General features: G+C 42.9%; 1 protein-coding gene across 1 annotated transcript; it reads left to right on the forward strand.

The window, feature by feature from the left end:
• The first annotated feature begins 146 nt into the window (after positions 1-146).
• mpc2b (mitochondrial pyruvate carrier 2b) lies at positions 147-21,759 on the forward strand. The gene is made up of 5 exons (XM_068040694.1): positions 147-458; positions 12,399-12,439; positions 14,002-14,086; positions 20,127-20,238; positions 21,533-21,759. The coding sequence occupies exons 1-5, from the start codon at positions 359-361 to the stop codon at positions 21,573-21,575; spliced, it is 381 nt and encodes a 126-aa protein (XP_067896795.1). The 5' UTR covers positions 147-358; the 3' UTR covers positions 21,576-21,759.
• Positions 21,760-21,873: the final 114 nt, after the last annotated feature.

Raw genomic sequence — 21,873 nt, forward strand, 5'->3', positions numbered from 1 at the left:
CCAGTTCTGGTCTTCAACCTAACTTCGGCGCGCAGAATGATTGACGTCCTCACTAACCAATCGTATTAGCGGAGGGTGGGTGTTGCGTAAAGCGATTCGCGAAGGACGGGTTAACAATGACCAGCAGGTTAGGCTACTCCACCCCCTCCCCTTCCTCGCGCTGACCCCTCCCACTCTCCGATGGTCGCGGAGCTCGGGGAAGTAAAGGGCAAAGTTGTAGGACGAGCCGGGCCGGGATTTTTGGGGTCGGCCTGTTAGATAGATATTGTTGGCTTTGGTCTATTTTTTATTGTTTGAACAGGCACTCCATATTTATAGTATTTATTTGCCGGTTGTCAGTTATAATAATCAGTGGAATATGGCGGTGGCGGGTCTGAGAGCGAGTTATCACCGAGTATTGGACAAGATCGGATTGATGCTTCCGCCCAGGATGAGGCCGTTTTATGATCACCCAGCAGGTAAAAAGCTTTGCCTTACTGCTGCGAGCGGCGCGCACAGACATGGTGCTTGGGTTTCATGCTTGTGAGGTCCGAGATGGAGCGGTACGGCCGGTGCCAGCCTGTGCTTAAGTGCTGTCTCTGTATGTGTGGCAGTGAATGCTGCTACTGCTGTCAAATATCGCTTTCCGAGCGACAAATGGACAACAAGAAATGATGCACGAAGAAAAATAGCAAATGGTTTTGCGTGAAAGCTTTTTAAAACATGTTTTGATGCGCATCCGTTCGTCAGCGGTCGGGGCCTGACAGCTGCCCCTGATGATCATGTAGTTTTGTGCAAAATAAAGACGGTGGTGGGAGAGAAGATAGACTGCTCCCAAAGGCGCTTACATTTTCACCTTTCCACTAAATTGGTTGTGAAGTGGGCCTTATATTATGTTTGCACACTTTTATCTATCAATCTATCTCAGCCTCTGCAACAAAAACAAGAAATGCTGGATTCACTCAGCAGGTCTGGCAGCATCTGTGGAAAGAGAAGCAGAGTTAACGTTTCGGGTCAGTGACCCTTCTTCTCAGCCTCTGCCTCTTCCAGTTTTAAAACCAGTTTCACTTTAAAACCGATGAAGGGTCACTGACCCGAAACGTTATCTCTGCTTCTCTTTCCACAGATGCTGCCAGACCTGCTGAGTGGTTCCAGCATTTCTTGTTTTTATTTCACTTTAAAACCAGTTTGGTTTTAATAAATAGCTAGAAATTTACTCATGTCATTCAAATGGGGTGGAACTAAGATGATTCCCGCTGCACAGATTGGTGAATGAAGGAATCTGTCACGTTTACGTGGGTAATCAACTTGGTTCTTTTCAGTTGGTGGAGTTTTGTCCTTGAAGCCTTGTTTTAGAAATAAAGGTCATTGTTCAGATTGAAGATAATATGGTTTGGTGCCCATGTTGGTTCATTTGCTTCTTTTAAAAAAAAAAAGCAAATTTATCTTTTAAATGTTCAGATCTGATTAACAAAATGAATAATGCTCTTAATTTTGATTTTTTTTCGCATCTCCTAGGAGATGATACACACCACTTCAGTGGTTTTCACAAGCCGGTGACGGTTAAGCCTCCATTGTAAACAGAAGATTAACTTGCATGTGTGCTTGGGTGTTGAGGTCCTGCCAGTAAGGTGGCCTTGCTACAGCTGGTATAGATTTATGCCAACCATTTTTTAGTGATAAATAAAGTTAATGGCGCCAAGCATGTACAAATTTATAAAGTACTTCAGTATAAATTGGATGGTTTCTTTAGTAGCAGGGTTGGTATCCATCTTCAGGAAACCATGTTAGAACTTATGTTTTAAGTCACTTCTGATTTTGATTTTATTTGCAAACCTGGTTGTGTTTCAGCAAAAATACTGATTAACAGAGCCCAACAGCCCCTGCCCTCCAAAAAGCTGAAAAAAAACCATCTCCCTGTAACCCAGAGCAAAATTTTTCAAAGTGTCCATTGAACTTCACACACTGAGGCAAGATTCCCCCTCCTCTTTTTTCCCCCACCTTTTGTTTATCTTTTTCTCTCTCTCTTTCTCCTCCCCCGCCCCCCCCTCCCTCCCGTCCTCCCTCATTTTCTTTTTCTTACTCTCCTTTCCCCCTCCAATTTAATGGTTTGGAATCACTGGTATTCACTAGTTGAGTAGATAAAGCATGGTATGGAATGTGCTGCCCTTATTGCTCTGTTCTGGATTGTTTGTAGCATTTTAATTTATGATTGACTTGCAGTGCACCTGTCTATCTGGATTCCAGGATTAAATAGATGTAAGCTATGTACAGTCTGAGGAAAGTTATGGGGTTGCTTTTATGCTTCTTTCCTCAGAGGGCCTGTAATTGGCCCAGCGTGGCTGATACCCTGGCTGTTAAGTTGTTGATGTTGAAGCCATATTCCTCTGGAAAGCTTGCCCAGGAACTTCTGTGTGCTGGTTTTGATAGCAGCTCAATCCACGTATCCTGTTCCTTTGGCTTGTTTCATTTGGAGAATAGCACATAGTTTATCAGAAATCATCATTGGCTTGCCCGTTGCTCCAGGTCATCCAGGTATCTTTGAAGCTTTTGTGATGCTATTTTTGAGTTTGTCATTATATACTGATCATGCTGTAACAAACAGTTATTTTTTCAATTGGATGTACATCTTATTTGCTTGCCAATTTGTGTTCCCCAGGTTAATATTGGAACCATTGCTTTAAATGGATGTAAAAATGATTTGGATTGAAGTATAGGGGACGCAATATCACAATTTGCAGATGGCTGAGAAATATGGAGCCTGGGTAACAGTGAATAGCACCGCAAGTAGCAGCAACAACTTATATTTATACAGCGCCTTTAACATAATAAAATGTCCCAAGGCGCCTCACAAGAATATTACAAAGCGAAGTATGACACTGAGCCACAAAAGGCGATATTGGGTCAGATGATCAAAAGCTTGGTCAAAGAGGTAGGTTTTTAAGGAGCTTGTTACAGGAGGAAAGTGAACTGGAGAGGCAGAGAGGTGTAGGGAGGGTATTCCAAAGCTTGGGGCCTAGACAACTGAATGCATGGCCACCAAGATGTTCTTGACCAGGAACCAATGTAGGTCAGCGAGCACAGGGGTGAATAGGGGAACGGGACTTGGTGCGAGTTAAGACACGGGTAGCAGAATTTTGGATGCATTAGAATAGTCAGGTCTAGAGGTGACGAAGGCAGGAATGAGTGTTACAACAGCAGATGAGCTGAGATGGGGCGAAGTCAGGCAATGTTACGGAGGTAGAAATAGGTGATCATCGTGATGGCGCAGATATGAGGTCATACTCTCATCTCGGAGTCAAATTCACAGCAACCTCAGGAGAATGCAGACAGAATTAAATTAGGCAGATAGGTATCGAATTAAATTTAATGTGGAGAATTGTGAGGTGACACATTTTGTGAAGATGAAATGAGAGAGGGCATATACACAGTAAAACTTCAAAAGGTGCAGAGAGACTTTTGAGTTCAGATACACAACTTTAAAAGTGGAAGCACACTAAATAGAAGAGCAAAGAGGTAATGCTAACTCTATGCAAATCATTGGTTAGGCAACAGTTAGAATATTGGGTACAGTTTTGTACCAAATACTTTAGGAAAGGGTGAGGAGTAGGTTGACTAAGACTGGACTTTGGAAGACAGTCTTTAGTTATCAAGAATCTGGGGCTCCTCATTAGAAAAATGAAGTTGAAAAGTCTGACAGCTAGTCAAAATTGAGAGGCTTTCACGAGGTAAATCAAGGAAAATTCATATGGCTCAGTTGGTAGCACTCTTGCCTCTGAGTCACTAAGTTCTGGGTTCAAGTCCTACTCCAAGGCTTGAGCACAAAAATGAATGTTGACATTCCAGTGCAGTACTGAGGGAGCGCTGCACTGTCGGAGGTGCTGTTTTTTGGATGAGTCGTTAAACCGAGGCCCCATCTATTTTCTTGGGTGAATGTAAATATCCCATGGCACTATTTCGAAGAAGAGCAGGGAAGTTATCCCAAGTATGCTGGCCAATATTTTTCCTCAATCAAGATCACAAAAAGAGATTATCTGGCCATTATCGCATTGCTGTTTGTGGGCTTTTTCTGTGCACATACTGGTTTCTGCATTTCCTGCATTACAACAGTGACTACACTTCAAAAAGTACTTCATTGACCGTAAAGCGCTTTGAGATGCTCAGTGGTCATAAAGGCACTATATAAATGCAAGTCCTTTTTATCTTTAATCTGTGAGCTGGTAACTAAACGTCATAAATTTGCATTTATCACCAAAAGAGCAACAGGAGAAGTTAGAAGAAATCATTTTACATGGATTGTCATTAGGACATGGAATATCCTACCAGCAGCAGTGGTGGAAGAAATCTGTAATAGCTTCTAAGGGAGAATGGGATAAGTACTTGAAAAAGGGTATGGAGTAAGGACAGGGGAATGGGGGAAATGGATAACTCTTTCAGAGAGCCAGCAGTGGCACAAGGGTCTGAATGGCCTCCTGTGCTGTAATTTTCAATGGTTTTACAGTGAGTTAAACCATAGAAGAGGATGTCACAGCCAAACTCAATCTTGTCCTTGCCCAACAGTCATGCATGTCATTGGATCCAATGTCACTGCTTAATAGTTGGAAGCAGAGATCCTTACCATTTTTTCCCTCAAAATATATGCTTTATTCACAAAATTTTGCAAAACTACATTACACAACAGTTCAAATTTGACATTACATAATGTACAATACCATTCACTTTCTTTCAGTACCATACATGGCACTCTGAGGTGCCTCCCTACACTTACAATTACAAGTTATATTTACAATATGCATTTCACATCAAACATTCTCTGGTGCATACAGCCTGAGGGGTTTTCCACGAGTTCCAGTCTCTCGGTATACTATGGCAGGAGGAATCTCTTGCCTGAGACCACCCAAAATGGAAAAGAAGCATCCGCGAAGGTGGCAGCCAGTTCGAACAATGTCTACATGCCCAGGCAGCGACCAAGTGCAAACAACGGAAGGAGCGTTCAGAAATTCGAGCATCCCATTCACTCGCCTCCAAACACCACCTGCCCCACCTGTGCGGATCCAGAATTAGACTATTCAGTCACCTAAGGACCCACAACCCTGGAGTGGAAGAAAGACATTCTCGTTCCCGAGGGACTGCCTAAAAAGAGGAGATACTCTGGCGGGAGGGTCTTAGACTGTGGCCTTTCCTCATTGAGCCTTTGCGGCGATTGCCCTATGCACGTAGTCCTTGGTCTTGGAATGTGTCTGTCTGCAACATACGGTTGTGGACAGCTCTTCTGGAAGACCAACAAGTTTTAGTCAGACTAAAGTGCGTCTTTCACTGAGTTGATCGTTCTCCAGCAGCAATGGATGTTTGTCTCAGTATGCGTCCTTGGGAACAGACCGTATAGCACAGAGTCCTGCATTACTGTGCAGCTCGGGATGAACCTTGACAAAAACCGCTGCATCTTTTTCCAGGCCTTTGCAAAGGTACATTCCAAAAGAAGGTGAGCCGTGGTCTTTTCCCCACTGCAACTGCCTCGAGGGCAGTGTATAGTGGCATTGAGACTCCAAGTGTGCTTGAAGGATCTGATGGGGAGGGCCCTTCTCACCACCAGCCAAACTACATCTTGGTGCTTGTTTGAAAGTTCTGATGATGAAGCATTCTGCTAAATGCCTTTAACAGTCTGCTCAGAGAACCATCCAACAGGATCCACCATTTACTTTTCTCACAGGGCCTCGAGGATGTTGCATGCGGACCACTGCCTGATGGAATTGTGGTCAAAGGTGTTTTTCTGCACAAACTTTTCCACGAAGGAGAGGTGGCATGGCATGGTCAGACAGAATGGAGCGTTCCGCGGCAACGTAGCCAGACCCATCCTTCATAATACCAGGGACATATTAGAACCTCAGCATATAGTGACACTCTGTGTTTGCATATCGAGGGACTATGCACAGCTTGATGCACCTGCGCACAAAGGTGGTCATCAGGATGAGGGCGACGCTGGCCATGTTTCCCCCTTTATCTAAAGATTTTCGATCTCCAGTTGAAGCGGAAGATGGCTCGGGTGACCGCCGCGGGATATGGGCCAGATCTGCGCCACATACAGCAACACCAAGAGTACCTCACACCTGATCACCAAGTTCTCACCAACAATGGGGAGAAAGTGTTGCTCCCACATGCCCAGTTTCTGTTTCATCATGGCTGCTCACTTCTCCCAGTTTCTGGCGCAGGCCCAGATCCTCTAAAACCTATCCCCAGCACCTTCAGGTAGTCTGACCTGATGGTGAAGGAGCACAGGATCAGTCAGCCCAGTTCCCAAAGAACATGGGGTGACTCTTGCTGCAATTTACTTTGGCTCACGAGGCCTGTTCAAATTGATTGCAGATATTCATCAGTCTGAGAACCAATAGTAGATTCAAGCAGAAGATGGCGACATATACAGGGAGGCTTTGACCTGAACACAATCGCTGCTTGGGATCATCACCCTTCTTATACCCACATCCTTCCTAGTGGACTCGACAAAACATTCAATACAGCACACCAATAAGATAGAGGAGAGAGGACAGCTTTGCCTGACTCTAGATTTGATCGTAAAGCTTTCCAATGACCACCCATTGATGGGAGCTGCACCACTGATGTTTGTGTAGAGCATTTGGATCCAAATGCGGATTCCCTCCCCAAGCCCTATTTTGGAGAGCATGTCCATCATGTAGGCGTATGATATTCTGTCAAAGGTCATCTCCTGGTCCAAGCTAATGAGGCAGGTGTCCATCCTCATGTCTTAGGCAATCGTATCCCTGTGTAGTGCGAGGCTATTGGGATTCTCCTGCCAGGTACAGCGCAGATCTGATCAGTGTGGCTCACCAACTCCAGCGCAGACTTGACTCGATTGGCGATGACCTTGGACGAAATGTAATAGTTCACCTTAAGCAGTGAAATAGACCTCCAATTTCTGATTTCCTCCCTCTTCCCTACCATTTGTAGATAAAGGTGATGATGCCTTTCCTTATGGATTCTGACATACTGCCAACTGGAAGCAAACTTCCAGCAGGTCCCTCAGAGTCAAATACAACTCGGCCAGTAAGCCGTCGCTTCCGGGAGCTTTACTCATCCCTGACGGCCTTTGTCAGCTCATCCAGAGTTAACGGTTTGTCCAGACTCTCCCGCTGGCTGTCGTCTAAGACATCCGTGATAGAGGACTGGGAGGCTTCACGTCGTACAATCCGGCATAAACGGATTCGCTGATCCTTAGTATGTCAGGCTGCCCTGATGTTAAAAATCCATCTTTTTCCTTCACACTGCTGATCACAGAGCTCTCTCAGGAAAAGAAGACTAAACGCGAGCACATCTCATCTGCTCCACGGAGTGGACTCTGGACCGGGAGATGATCTTAGAGGCCAGAGGCAAATAGCAAGGTTTGCTGGCTCTTCACCCTTAGGAGATCCTCCTTGACATCCACCCCCATCAACTGCAGCAGGAGCAGATTCTGTATGCTTTTCTGGAGTCGGGGCATTTCCCTCTGACTCTGTCTTGCCTTCTGACCACCTTTGAGGATAAAGAACCTCTTGATGTTTGCCTTGATCGCTTTCTACCTGCCTCTAAGAGACTCAAAGAAGGGTTTCACGGTTCTCCAACCTTTTTAATCCCTTTTGAGCTCCTCTGATTTCTGGGGTCAACAGTTTCATGTTCAGCTTCCATGTCCCCCATCCCAATCTTCTGGTCTTCCTATAGGTGGCAGTCAACCAGTAGGAGGCAGTGGTCAAAAAAGAACACCGGCTTGATATCGGTGGATCTGACCGTGAGCACTCGGGACACAAACTGGAAGTCTATTGTGAGGAAAACCACATCTGCCAAGAATGAAGCATATTCATTTCGTCATATGGAACATAATTTTAAACTCTTACTGGACCGAAAACATGGCTGCACCTGCATTCTAAAAGGACAGTGGCTGGAACCATTTGCATTCTAAGAGACAGTTGCCTGGAGAAAACAATGGAACTGCTCCCTGATTCAATTAACCAAATGGATTTTGATCCAAAGACATTGAGTGTGTGAAGGTCAGCATTCCAGCCCCCTACTGAGGATGTCTACTAAGATTGAAAGAATCCACAAAACCTAGCTCGGCAGGTTGTTCCAGGAAAGGAGCTAATTGCATGACTGGTCTGCTGGCCCACATTTGGTTTGAATTATGTTCACAGAACAGTTTGAGGTCAGACTGCAACTGAACTTGAAGAGAGAGCATCTCCCTCTCTCTCAAAAAGAAGAGACTGCAACTGGATTTCTAGAAGACAGAAAACCATTGAATAAGTTGAAAGAGTGCACCGGGCCCCAAAGAGACGGGAAGATTTAACTGCAATGCAAAGACTTTACATCGACCTCAAAAGACAATAAATGAACTCCAGCTATTGCTTCAACCTTTCCCCTTGATTCTTTCTCCTTTTCTGTTTCTATCTGCATGTGTGTTTATCGCGTGTGCATGCTAATGTGGTCGTGTCGCGTATTTTTAGTAGTTTTAACCAAATAAGAGTTTCACGGTTAATAAACTTACACCTTTCTTGTTTAAACCTAAGAAAACCTGTCTGGTTGATTTCTTTGCCTATAATCTTTAAACCCATTTCAATTGGAGAGCAGTGAACAAGGATTCACTGAGGTGAAGCTAAAAACAGGGGGTTTTAAAAATTAAACCCTGTTATGGTCAAACCAGAAAAAGGCTGATAGGGAACCCCTAGATCCCTTTCTCACCTGGTCATAACACTATCCTGGAATGGACATACCCATCTGGTCTCGCCCATGTATATCTATGCGGCACTTTGTCTGCAGGGTTGCTGAAGACGTCGCACAACTTGGTGTCTTTTACCGCTTCCGTCAGGAGTCTGGTTTGCTGTCGGCTCTGTTGGATTGTCCAGCCGCATCGATGATACAGTTGAAGTCACCGCCTAGAATCACCAGCTTGGACATCGACAACTGCTGGAAGACAGTCATCCACTTGTTCTTTAGACCCAGGGCGTACACTTTGATTAACTGGAGCAGAGTGTTTTGTACAATACATTTGCTACGAGGAGGTGGCCACCCTGCACCTCCTTGACTTCGGTGATGGTGAAGTTGCCACCTGACAGCCAAATACCCAGACTGGAGGAATGGTAATTGTTTACTCCTGACCAGATCAATGGCCCATGGGACCACCATTGTGGTGATTGCCTGTATGTGCTGAGGTGTGCACTCCTGCAGAAACAGCAGGTCGGCTTTGACCTTGGCAAGGTACCCCATGGCCAAAACACATAGCATAGTGCTTTAACACTACACAGGTTAACAGAGGCAATCTTTGAACCCATTTCTATTGTGTAATTTACCTGTTCGATTGTCTATGCTAATCCCAACCCTTGGCTATGTCCCTGTATACATGTAGTGTTCACACCAATTTTACTCAACACCCTAGATTAGGTAGAGTTTAATTGTGGCACCCCTCCTGCTGCTCCAGCTAATTCTGTAGAGACTGGGCATCAAACTAGCAGCCTTCTGGTTCATGTGATTAGACTACGCATTCGGTAATTTTGATGATCCATGGGGGAGATTTATTAAATATCCAGTTATAGAGTCATAGTTATACAGCAGTTATATATTATCGGGGATAATATACTGAATTCACTAAATCTGGTAATTTGTGGGCTAGTACTAGAATTCATTACTGAGAAACCAAAGAGAGGCTAAGGAGCTCAATGTCTTGAAAAGCCTTAAATACATAAACATTCAAATATAATTTAAAAGCGACGAGTCATTGTATTTAGAGAAATGTCTCATTTGCAGCCATCATTTAGATGACCTTATCCTGAAAAATGGTATAAGGCTGTCCTCTATTCCAACCAAAATTTACCAAACCCTATTTTCACTGCTATGCTTCTTCACTTTTTTAAAAAAAAAAATAATGTTTAATTATTTTTAACAACTATTTTGTTCCATTAACTGAAGCTATTGTATGACCTTCATAGTTTTGTTTGCTTCTTGGGCGCACCTCTAATTCTGGCCTCTTGTACATCTCTGATTTTAATCACTGCACCATTGGTGGCCATACTTTCAGCTGCCAAGACTCTAGGTTCTGGAATTTCCTCCTTACACCTCTCCACCTCTCTTTCCACCTGCGAGAAGCTCCTTGAAACCGACTTCTTTGACCAAGCTTTTGGTCATCTGACCAAACATCACCTTTTGTGGCTCAGTGTCATACTTTGTTTTTTAATGCTCCTGTGAAGCGCCTTGGGACGTTTATTAAGTACTATATATAAGTTGTTGTTAACAATGAATTTGCTGATGGCTTTACAATGGGATAAGTTATAGCAATCTGCTCTGCAGTAGTTACATAACCAAGGCAGGATATTGTGGGTATTTTGTTCTGAATACCTTTGGCAATTCTTCTAATCACTGGGCAACCATTGCACAATTAAGTTTGTGTAACCAGCATCACAACGCTATATTTATTAAAGTTCCATTATTTTTAAATGGAAAAGTGTAAATCCTGGCCTATTTAAAAACTAAGAGTGAACTAAAAGCTTTTAACAGTAATGATGAGCAATAAAAAGCTTGTGCGACAAGACTGTTTTGCAGTGGACCTATGTTTTTGATACTGGGTTGGTGTGGCTGTTGCCAGTTTCTACACAGAAGTGTGATGCAAATAGAGCTACAGATTTTCATGTTCTGCTGAAATAATAGGTTACTGGATAAACTACACTTTACAGTGTTACGACCGAGGCGGGAGCAATGCACTGTCAATTCAGTCCCATCACTCCACAGGTTGCAACATATTATTAAAGTTTTCCCACCCAACCGGAAAATAGCCAAATTAAACACTCTAGTAACCCCCAGAATAAAACCAGGTATCTTTAGACAACAACAAATTAACTATTTATTAAAAAACTAAATCTTAAACGCTATTAAGATAAACCTATGTCTACAGACCTTATAATTTTTTTTAACCTAACTTTCCCATTCTCTCACACACATTCAAAACTAAGTTAACTGGTTTTATAAGTGGTGTTTTTTTAAACAAAATTAGCTGTTTCTTAATAAATAAATAGGAAAGTCTTTGTGGGTTACAGTCCTGATGGTGAGGTATCCTAGTGTAAAAATAATCAAATGCCTCTTGAAGTCTTCACACAGATTTGATGAAAGTCTGTTCTTGATGGGCATTCAAAGCACTTCAACTGCAGCAGGCATCAAACAGTTCTTTAAACAAGGAGTGTAGCAGTGGGTCCACTCGGATTTTAAAACTGACAGTCTCTTCGTCGAAACTTTACTCCAGAAATACAATAGTCTCTTCAAAGGGTTTTTTTCTCCTTGGGCAATTAACCTGGCCTATAGCTCATTGTAGAATTTCTGCTGAAAGAAATAGACAGCTCTTTCCTTCAGTCAGCACGCTTCCCTGGTGCCTGGCTCAGACTGGTTTTAGCTTTTTTTTTTACACTCCGTCAAATCGAAACATTATACCATGTGTCCTCTCTCCTGCTGTGGCCTAGGGACAGGTGCAGCTGGCACCCTATGCTCAGTCTTAAAGGTACATTGTTTTCAAACAGAGTCTTAAAGGCACACTGTTTTTAATCCAAGTTGAAAATAAATACAGTTTCGTGACAACAGCAAAACATACCTACTTAAAGCTGTTTGTACTTAAAATATCCACTGAATCAAAATGGTGACTATTGACAGATGTATTTTAGGGATTTTTTTGAGCATGCATTCTGCTGCAAAATCAGCTGCAATATTTTAAATTTCAGCTGAGTATTTCCCACTCTCTTGTCTTGCCTACCAGAGGAGTAGAGCAAATTGTATTTTTTTTTTTGGCTGGCACAGCTATGCTGCATGAGGAGCAAGAATATGGGGATTAAAGATACCGCATCTTAAGGATGCTGGAATTTTACTAGGGCCCTGACTCTAATAGTAACATTTTTAAGGTTGTTTATGGGAATTAGTGTACATTAAATTTATCCATCATTTGATTACTCCAATGAAGAGTAAATCATGGTACAATAGTTAAATCTTTTGCAATAAAATTGCCTGAAAAAGTTCTCCCAAGGAATGTTCCAAATAGCTATCTGGTTTAAACTTTCAGCTGAACTTTCCTGTCTAGTTCCTCCTAAACTCCCATATGTTTCCTAAAAAAAAAACTTTCTCCTCCCTGGATCCAAATTGCATTGAAATTAGGACTGTGCACCATTTTTTAAAAATCTAATTCATCCTTAGCTGATGCTTGCACCCTTGAGTGTTCTCGGCCTTCTACAAATACACAGGCCTTTAATACCCTTCACTTAACTGTTACCTACTTTACCTTAACTTCCCCTCTACTCTTTCAGTCTATGGTGGCCTATACTATTGGCCTTTATTCAACCAAGTAAAGAATTTTATTAAATTGCATCCTGAAAATGTAAGCCTTTAATTACTTCTATCTTTTTTTCTAGGTCCTCGCACAGTGTTTTTCTGGTCGCCAATTATGAAATGGGTGAGTATATCATGTTACATCAAACTCAAAGGTTTAGCATATCAGCACAATGTTGATCAGGTATTATGACTGATCCAGAGAGAAGTTAGTCAACAATGCACATCTACAATGTAAAATTGTCATTATATACTCGTCCAGAATTTCCTGCAATAGCAGGGTTAAAGGTCTGCAAATGAAACCCAACCCGAGCCCGACCTGGCCCGATTCCTTTCATTTTCTCCCGCACCCAACCCGACCCGATCCAACCACTAGAATGTTCAGTTAACCTAACTTCCGTTTTTCACTTTTTAAGCTTGTGCAGATAAGCAACTGTAACTGGACTTGAAAGGTTGTTTAAAAAGTACATTAAGATTGAAGCCACATACTGGAGGTCATGATAGAGTGTGTCTGACCCGACTCGACCCCGAATGCCAGACCTGGAAGAGTGACCCGACCCGAACCCAACACATGTCGTCGGGTCCTGTCGTGTTCGGATCGGGTAGCCATGCTCTAGGCAGGATCGGTGATGCACATTGTAAATTTTGCTTTTTTTGTGCACTGAGCATGCCTTTGCTAATTTTCTCCTAAATTTCCTGCTATTAATATGCCGCAGCAAGTGTAGCGTCAAATTTGAAGCAGTGAAGCCAGTGTATCGATCCCACTGCTGATGGTGACATTTCTCTTTCATGGTGATACTAACTAACTAGAAGAGTGACAACTTTTCTACTGAATTTAAACAAATCTTGCCAATTCAAGATAACCGGGATTGGCTTTTCCAGACTTTTTTTTAAAGTTTCTAAAGTTCTGTTCCTGTAAAACAAATAACAATATACAGTTATGGAACAATATATGGAAAGGGGGAATATTGTTAAAATTGTTGAATATTGTTAAAATTGTGATGGGAAATTTAAGATGTCGATTTACTTAATTTGAATAGATATTTTTATGTCTTCCTTGCTTTATCCTGAAACGTGAATAAGTTAGCAACAGTTGATCAGAATTTTACAGATGACAAATTCAGCAATTTCTGTGTGCAACTGAAAACAGAAAGTGATGCTGTAATATGTAGTAATGTTATGGTTGAAGTGGGGTGTAAATGCACTATTAAAAAATTAGGATAACTTAATTTTGAACATGGAACAAAATTGAACCTCTATGTAGTTGCAGTAAGTTCAGACAGAGCAAACACAGCTTTCGAGCAATGTTCAGAGAGACCAATAAATATGTGTTTTTATATTGTGCTACACTCAATAAAGCTAGGTGATTAAGTGACTAGGAATGTGAAGTTTGCCCAATTTTCCTCTTCATTAATTGTGACAGTGAGGCCAACTGTAGTCCCCTATAACTGCCTTTACTGAAACCAGTTAATCCAAGACAGACTAAGAATGGAACTCAAGACTGTCCTGGTCTGATTGGCTCAGCTACTCATTGTCTTAACCAATTAAAAATGCTGAGAAATGTTGTTGGACTTTGAACCCATTAAATCTAATTTGTAAAAAATATATGCCAAACCAGAGAGGTAAATGCATTTGTGGTATATTGTCACCGATGTGGTGTATTTCATGTCTTTTTTATCTGTACAGGGTTTAGTCACTGCAGGATTAGCTGACTTGGCCAGGCCTCCAAACAAACTTAGTCCAGCTCAGTCAGGCGTGCTTTGTGCTACAGGTAATATAAAGGCTTTTTATATATTTTTTGTAATGTATTCTAGTTTGCACTTTATTCACTCTTAGACCCCAGCCTTTAGCTGGGATGCTGATTTGTTCCTGTTGCCAAGTAGTGAACAGCAATTACTTGGACCAGTTTTAACCGTCTCCCTTTCTTCCCCCAGCCAACTCTTTTTGCGGGGGAAGTACTACCATAGCATTACAACTGAGAGAAAGAACTAGTGGGTGATCTAACCTTTCTCTGATGGTGCCACATGATGGTGCTGTAAAGTACATTGCTGCCTAACATAAATAGTTTTTATTTTTTCACTGTCTTAATACAAGTATTCTTACAAGACAGCATTTGCTCCAAAAGTGATCAAGTTGAATTTTAGCAGCACTAGGACAGTTCTTGTAATATTAATTGAAGTAGTTGATTATTTAAGTAATAGTTCCAAAGTAAAAACTAGATGTTTCAATTATACCTCCCATTGGTCTTCGTTAACTGTCCATCTCCATAAACCACAAGTTGGGGGCGCAAATAACTATCATTGCTGTCAGTGGCACTCTATTTGGTTCTTTACTGTTAGTACAGCTTCTCCACAAGATACTAATATATTCTGAGTGTTCCAGAGATGAATACAAATCTATCTAGCAAACTTGAACATAGTTCCAGTTTAAGAGTGGGAAGTAGAGAAAGTGCGAGTTCCAATAGTGTTCTTTGTCTTAAAGCAGTTGGGACTTTTGAGCTTGTCTGAAGGGCAACCCATTAGAGCAGAATCACAGAATAATACAGTGCAGAAGAGGCCCTTTGGCCCATCGAGTCTGCACCGATGCATTAAAGACACCTGACCTGTCTACCTAATCCCATTTGCCAGCACTTGGCCCATAGCCTTGGATGTTATGACGTGCCAAGTGCTCATCCAGGTACTTTTTAAAGGATTTGAGGCAACAAGCCTCTACCACCCTCCCAGGCAGTGCATTCCAGACTGTAACCACCCTCTGGGTAAAAAAGTTCTTCCTCAAATCCCCCTTAAACCTCCTGCCCCTCACCTTAAACTTGTGTCCCCTCAGAACTGACCCTTCAACTAAGGGGAACAGCTGCTCCTTATCCACCCTGTCCATGCCCCTCATAATCTTGTACACCTCGATCAGGTCACCCCTCAGTCTTCTCTGCCCCAGCGAAAACAGCCCAAGCCTATCCAACCTCTCTTCATAGCTTAAATGTTCCATCCCAGGGCGGCGCAGTGGTTAGCACTGCAGCCTCACAGCTCCAGGGACCCGGGTTCGATTCTGGGTACTGCCTGTGCGGAGTTTGCAAGTTCTCCCTGTGACCAAGTGGGTTTTCGCCGGGTGCTCCGGTTTCCTCCCACAGCCAAAGACTTGCAGGTTGGTAGGTAAATTGGCCATTGTAAATTGCCCCTAGTGTAGGTAGGTGGTAGGGAATATGGGATTACTGCAGGGTTAGTATAAATGGGTGGTTGTTGGTCGGCACAGACTCGGTGGGCCGAAGGGCCTGTTTCAGTGCTGTATCTCAAAAATAAAATAAACATCCTGGTGAATCGCCTCTGCACCCCCTCCAGTGCTATCGCATCCTTCCTATAATGTGGCGACCAGAATTGCACACAGTACTCCAGCTGTAGCTTCACCAAAGTTCTATACAACTCCAACATGACCTCCCTGCTTTTGTAATCTATGCCTCGATTGATAAAGGCAAGTGTCCCATATGCCTTTTTCACCACCCTATTAACCTGCCCTTCTGCCTTCAGAGATCTATGGACAAACACGCCAAGGTCCCTTTGTTCCTCGGAACTTCCCAGTGTCAGGCTATTTATTGAATACTTGCGTGTCACATTACTCCTTCCAAAGTGTATCACCTCACACTTTTCAGGGTTAAATTCTATCTGCCACTTTTCTGCCCATTTGACCATCCCGTCTATATCTTCCTATAACCCAAGACACTCAACCTCACTGTTAACCACTCGGCCAATCTTTGTGTCATTCGCGAACTTACTGATCCTACCCCCCACATAGTCATCAATGTCGTTTATATAAATGACAAACAATAGGGGACCCAGCACAGATCCCTGTGGTACGCCTCTGGACACTGGCTTCCAGTCACTAAAACAGCCATCTGTCATCACTCTCTGTCTCCTACAGCTAAGCCAATTTTGAATCCACCTTATCAAGTTACCCTGTATCCCATGTGCATTTGCTTTCTTGATAAGTCTCCCATGTAGGACCTTGTCAAAGGCTTTGCTGAAATCCATGTAAACTACATCAACTGCACTACCCTCATCTACACACCTGGTCACATGCTCAAAAAATTCAATCAAATTTGTTAGGCATGACCTTCCTCTGACAAAGCCATGCTGACTATTCCAAATCAAATTTTGCCTCTCCAAGTGAAGATAGATTCTCCTTCAGAATTTTCTCCAATAGTTTCCCTACCACTGACGTGAGACTCACTGGTCTGTAGTTCCCTGGCTTATCTTTACAACCTTTCTTAAATAGTGGGACCACATTAGCTATTCTGCAGTCCTCTGGCACCTCCCTCCTGGCCAGAAAGGAATTAAAAATTTGGGTCAGAGCCACTGCAATCTCCACCCTCGCCTCCCACAGCGCATCCTGGGACACAAATCGTCCAGACCTGGAGATTTGTCCACTTTTAAGCCTGTCAAAACCTCCAATACCTTGTCACTCCCTATGACAATTTGCTCAAGAACCTAACAGTCTCTCTCTCTCTCTCTCTGAGTTCCATATCTACATCCTCATTCTCTTGAGTGAAGACAGATGTGAAGTATTCGTTCAACACCCTACCAATGTCCTCTGGCTCCACCCACAGATATCCCCCTTGGTCCCTAATAGGTCCTACTCTTTCCCTGGTTATCCTCTTCCCATTGATATACTTATAGAATATCTTGGGATTTTCCCTACTTTTACCAGCCATAGCTTTCTCATATCCCCTCTTTGCTCTCCTAATTGCTTTATTAAGCTCCATCCTACACTTTCTGTACTCCACTAATGCTTCCGTTGATTTGCTCTCCTTGTATTTGCTGAAAGCCTCTCTCTTCCTTCTCATCGTACCCGGAGTGTTTCTGATCATCCATGGTTCTCTGGGCCTGTTGCTCCTACCTATTACCCTAGAGGAAACATGTTGGGCCTGTACCCTCCCCATTTCCTTTTTGAATGCCCCCCATTGCTCTTCTGTAGACTTCCAGACAAGTAACTCTTTCCAGTCTACCTTGGCCAGATCCTGCCTTATTTTACTTAAATTCGCTCTTCCCCCAATCCAAAACATTTTTTTGCAACTTGTCTATTTCTTTCTCCATAACAAGCTTAAATTGTAGCATGTTCTGATCACTATCACCAAAAGGCTCCCCCACCAACACATCAACCACCTGTCTGGCTTCATTCCCCAGAATTAGGTCCAGCACTGCACCCTCCCTTGTTGGATCCTCTACATATTGAGCTAAAAAGTTCTCCTGTATACATTTTAAGAACTCCACTCCATCTAAGCCCTTAACACTATGACTATCCCAATTAATGTTGGGAAAGTTGAAATCACCTAATATAATTACCCTATTATTATTTTTACACACCTTTGCGAATTGCGCACATATTTGCTCCTCAATTTCCCGCTGACTATCTGGGGATCTATAATAAACACCTAGCAATGTGGCTGTCCCTTTTTTTATTCCTAAACTGTATCCATAAAGCTTCATTTGATGCCCCCTCCAAGATATCATCTCTCCTTACTGCAGTAACTGACTCCTTAACTAATATTGCAATGCTCCCTCCTCTTTTACCCCCTCCTCTGTCTCGCCTGAAGATTCTATATCCCGGGATATTGAGCTGCCAATCCTGCCCCTCCCTCAACCATGTCTCCGTGATGCCTACTATATCACAATTCCACGTGTCAATCCTTGCCCTTAACTCATCCGTTTTACCTGTAATACTCCTGGCATTAAAGTAGAGGCCATCCATCCTGGTCTTACTCCCTTGAAACTTACTTCTGCTGTATTCTCTCTGACTTGTTTGCTTTCCTGTGTTTAGATGTGTCCCTATTCTGCTAGGAGTCAGCATCCCCTCCCCCTGCCAAATTAGTTTAAACTCCTCCCAACAGCACTAGCAAACCCGCCAGCAAGGATGTTAGTCCCCCTCTGGTTCAGATGTAGACCGTCCTGCTTGTACAGGTCCCACCTTTCCCAGAAACGGTCCCAGTGGTCCAGGAATCTAAAACCCTCCCTCCTGCACCAACTCTTAAACCACACATTCATCTGTGCTATTCTCCTATTTCTATACTCGCTAGCAGGTGGCACTGGGAGTAATCCAGAGATTACAACCCGAGAGATCCTGAATACTGGGGGGTGGGGGGGGGGGTGTATTTTGGAATTTTACTTTCTTGCCTTTTGGCAATCAATGAATACTTGCACAATATGGGCTAGATTTTACCTTGGGTGGACGGGAATTCGCCACCGACGTGAATGTCGGTTGTGAACCTGCTTCTGCCTAGCCCGGGGATCTGTATTGCATTTTACGGGTCCCCGGGCTTTAATTGTCCCGAGGGGGGACTTCCACCCACTTGAGGGAGGAGATCCCGCCTCAGTTAGCTGCTGGCCAATCAGCGGGCCGGGTACTCTTAGTCCCAGCAGCACCACCGGGAGCGGTGGCCTCTGCTGGGACTGCAGCCCAGCCGAAGCCATGGATGAAGGTGGGAAAGTAAGTAGGGGCATGCCTCACCAGGGGGATCGGTCCTTTCTTGGTGAGGCTGGAGTGGTCGTTTGGGGGGAGGGCAGGGGTGTCCTGAGTCGCAGGGGTGGGTTTGGAGGCAGGGACGGCCCTCAATCAGGCACTCTGTGCCATGATTGCCATGACCCCCCTTCCCCCCCGGGCGCAGAAAGGCCGGCAGGTATCGCTGGGCGGCCTTTCACGTCCTCAGCACGCCCACTTGTCATGGGTAAAATACCTGTGGAGGCAGGCGAGGGCTCTTCAGTGGCCATTAAGTGGCCACTTAAGGGCCTTGATTGGCCTCGGGCGGCTTTCCCCCCTCCCCGCCCGGCGCCATAAACTTGGCCGGAGGCGGAAGCAGGGCGGGTAGGCCTCCCGAAGCCTTCCGCTCAATTTTATACCACCCCCATGCCACCATCCAACCTGCTGGGGCGGCGTACAATTCAGCCCTATGTTTGTTCAAGAGAATGACCCAGAAATTGCAGTTGTAATGACAGCAAAACTGTCAGCATCGCTGCCATTACCAGGTAAAACTGACAGCAACTTCTGGCATCCACACGTAAGCAGTTAAATGAGGAAAACTGGAAATTGCTGTCGGTGATGCCCTGCTCCGCCAAAAGGTGCGCTGTTGCAGTCTTCGCAGATGCAACCAACATAGAATCAGTGAATTGACGTGAACTTCAACATATTATGCACTATTCTCACTGTAAAAACCAATGAAAATGTTAAGCCTTGTTTAATCAGACATGACTTAGTACACCATTAAAAATGAAGTCATAATTACTGCTGAATAAACTCTCAGGCCCTGCAAAACTTACTTTAGAAATGTGGAGTCTCATTCTCTCAGAACATTTGAAAATTGCATGATTTTTAAAATTTTTATTTTTTAAAGTTTCTTTGATAATTCAGCTTCTACCTTAATCCCATGTGTATGTCCCAATCTTTATTTTGCTTTCTTTACATTGATTAAAATATGAATTACAAACCCTGCCTTTTCCTGCATTGTTGTCTGAGAATTCTTCAATCTGATTGGCTGATCAGCCTGCCTGCACTGTTGCTGAACATCACAGATGGCACCAAATTCAAAGTCACATTGTAATGGAGGAAATCCACACTCTAGAGCCTGCTAAATCTCTGTGGAAAACTTCTCTTGAGGTTAGCAGTGAGCACTGATTCTTCGCTGCTGACTGCAAAATCTGGCCCATTAAGTAGCTCGGATAAAGTCCACAATAAGCCCATTGACCACCTTCTGATTCCATGCTTTGTGGTTGATTTTGCACATTTTGATTGTAACTGAACAATAGAAATTAATAAACTATTTTTTATAACAGGTTTGATTTGGTCCAGATACTCCCTTGTGATTATTCCGAAGAACTGGAGTTTGTTTGCTGTAAACTTCTTTCTGGGCTGTGCAGGTTGTATACAGCTAACCCGTATTGCAAAGTAAGTATCTGCTGTCGCAAAATTTGTTTACTGCTGTCATTGTTTACACACTAGAAATGTTAGATTCTAAAATAAGATTGTTTTCACTTTCTAAGTCTCTTTAAACTATAAACGTACCTTACCTCCTGTATGAATTTCTGGTAGACATTGCAATGTTACATTTCCACACATTTCAATAAGTCTGAAATGTTTGTTTTCCTCAATGTTTTGCTTACTTTCACATCCAATGTTGTCTGCTTCTGCCCTCAGCTTAAGCCTTCAGCTCTGAACCCTTTTGTCACCTCTAGACTCAACTATCTTAACGAACTCCAACTTCTCCAAAACTCTGCCTCACACATTCTATCGTGCTAAGTCCCACTCGTCTATCACTAGACGGGAGTCAGTCCCCTAATCCTTTCAATACTGTTCTTGTCTTTGTGCATCAATCTCTCCAAGGCCTTGCTGCACCTGTCTGCAATCTCCTCCGGCCCTATATCCATCTGATATGTTCTGTTCTGCTGACTCAAGCCTTCTATGGATCCTACTCCCTTCCCCTCCTTTTACCCCATCAATGGTGGCAGTCTTCAGTCATCTCAGTCCTAACTCTTTGAAACGTCCTCCCTAAATCTCTCCATCTCTTTACCATGTTTTTCAAAACCTTCTCATCAAGTCGGCAGCACAGAAACAGGGCATTCAGCCCAAATGGTCCTCTCACCCGTCAGCCTCCTCCTCATTGTCTAACGCTGTCACCATACCCTACTGTTCCTTTCTCCCTCTTGTGTTTATCTAGCTTCTCCTTAAATGCACCTATGCCATTTGTTACCAGATATATAAAAATCTTACATTATATTAATCATTTTGATCCACCCAAAGATGTGCAGTACATAAGCATGAAAATTGCTTAGCTTAATTTTTAAAAACAAAATAATAAACCTGCACGGTTATAAAGAGATGATATACATCTGATATTTTTAAAGCAAACTGTTGGTTTGAATCTCAGAGCCTTAAACCTGCTCCTGCTTTTTCATTTTCACTTAGATTAATCCTCAATGTTGGATTATTTTTTACAATATTAAGTAACTGAAATTGAATGTGTTGTTTGATAAAGAAGTAAAATATCTCCTGATGTGTTTCCTGTTTGTTAGAATTTCTGCAGTTCCATTCTAGATCATGTTTTACAAGTACTGACATTTATATTGTAACACTGTACTAAGGAAGGATGGCGTGTAATGCTACTCATCTTTTTTTGTTTCATACTAAATACCAACTTTATTGTCCTTTCGATGTTTGCTTACTGTCTCATTTATGTCCTCAGGTACAACTACAATTTAAAATCCAAGGGCGAACATCCTGAATAAACTCCAACATTAACCACAAGAATTCAAAATATCATCTTGTCTTTATTTTTATTGTGCCTTGTAAATGATTCAAGATGACTGATACTACAAAATTATTGAGGCCAGTTATTATAGTGGAGATTCTGTTACATATAATTGTAAATATGTTCTTTATCTCCCAATAAATTTTATCAGTGATACATCAGTTGCAATGATGTTTCTTGGTAACTGAAGCCTTAACACCGGTTATTTTGTTTACTAAAACTTGAATCAAAATTGATCTTTTAACTCTAATGGCATTTCTTAATCACATTTTTGT

Source organism: Heterodontus francisci, chromosome 10 (assembly GCF_036365525.1).
Source record: "Heterodontus francisci isolate sHetFra1 chromosome 10, sHetFra1.hap1, whole genome shotgun sequence".
In the NCBI taxonomy this organism is placed as follows: Eukaryota; Metazoa; Chordata; class Chondrichthyes; order Heterodontiformes; family Heterodontidae; genus Heterodontus; species Heterodontus francisci.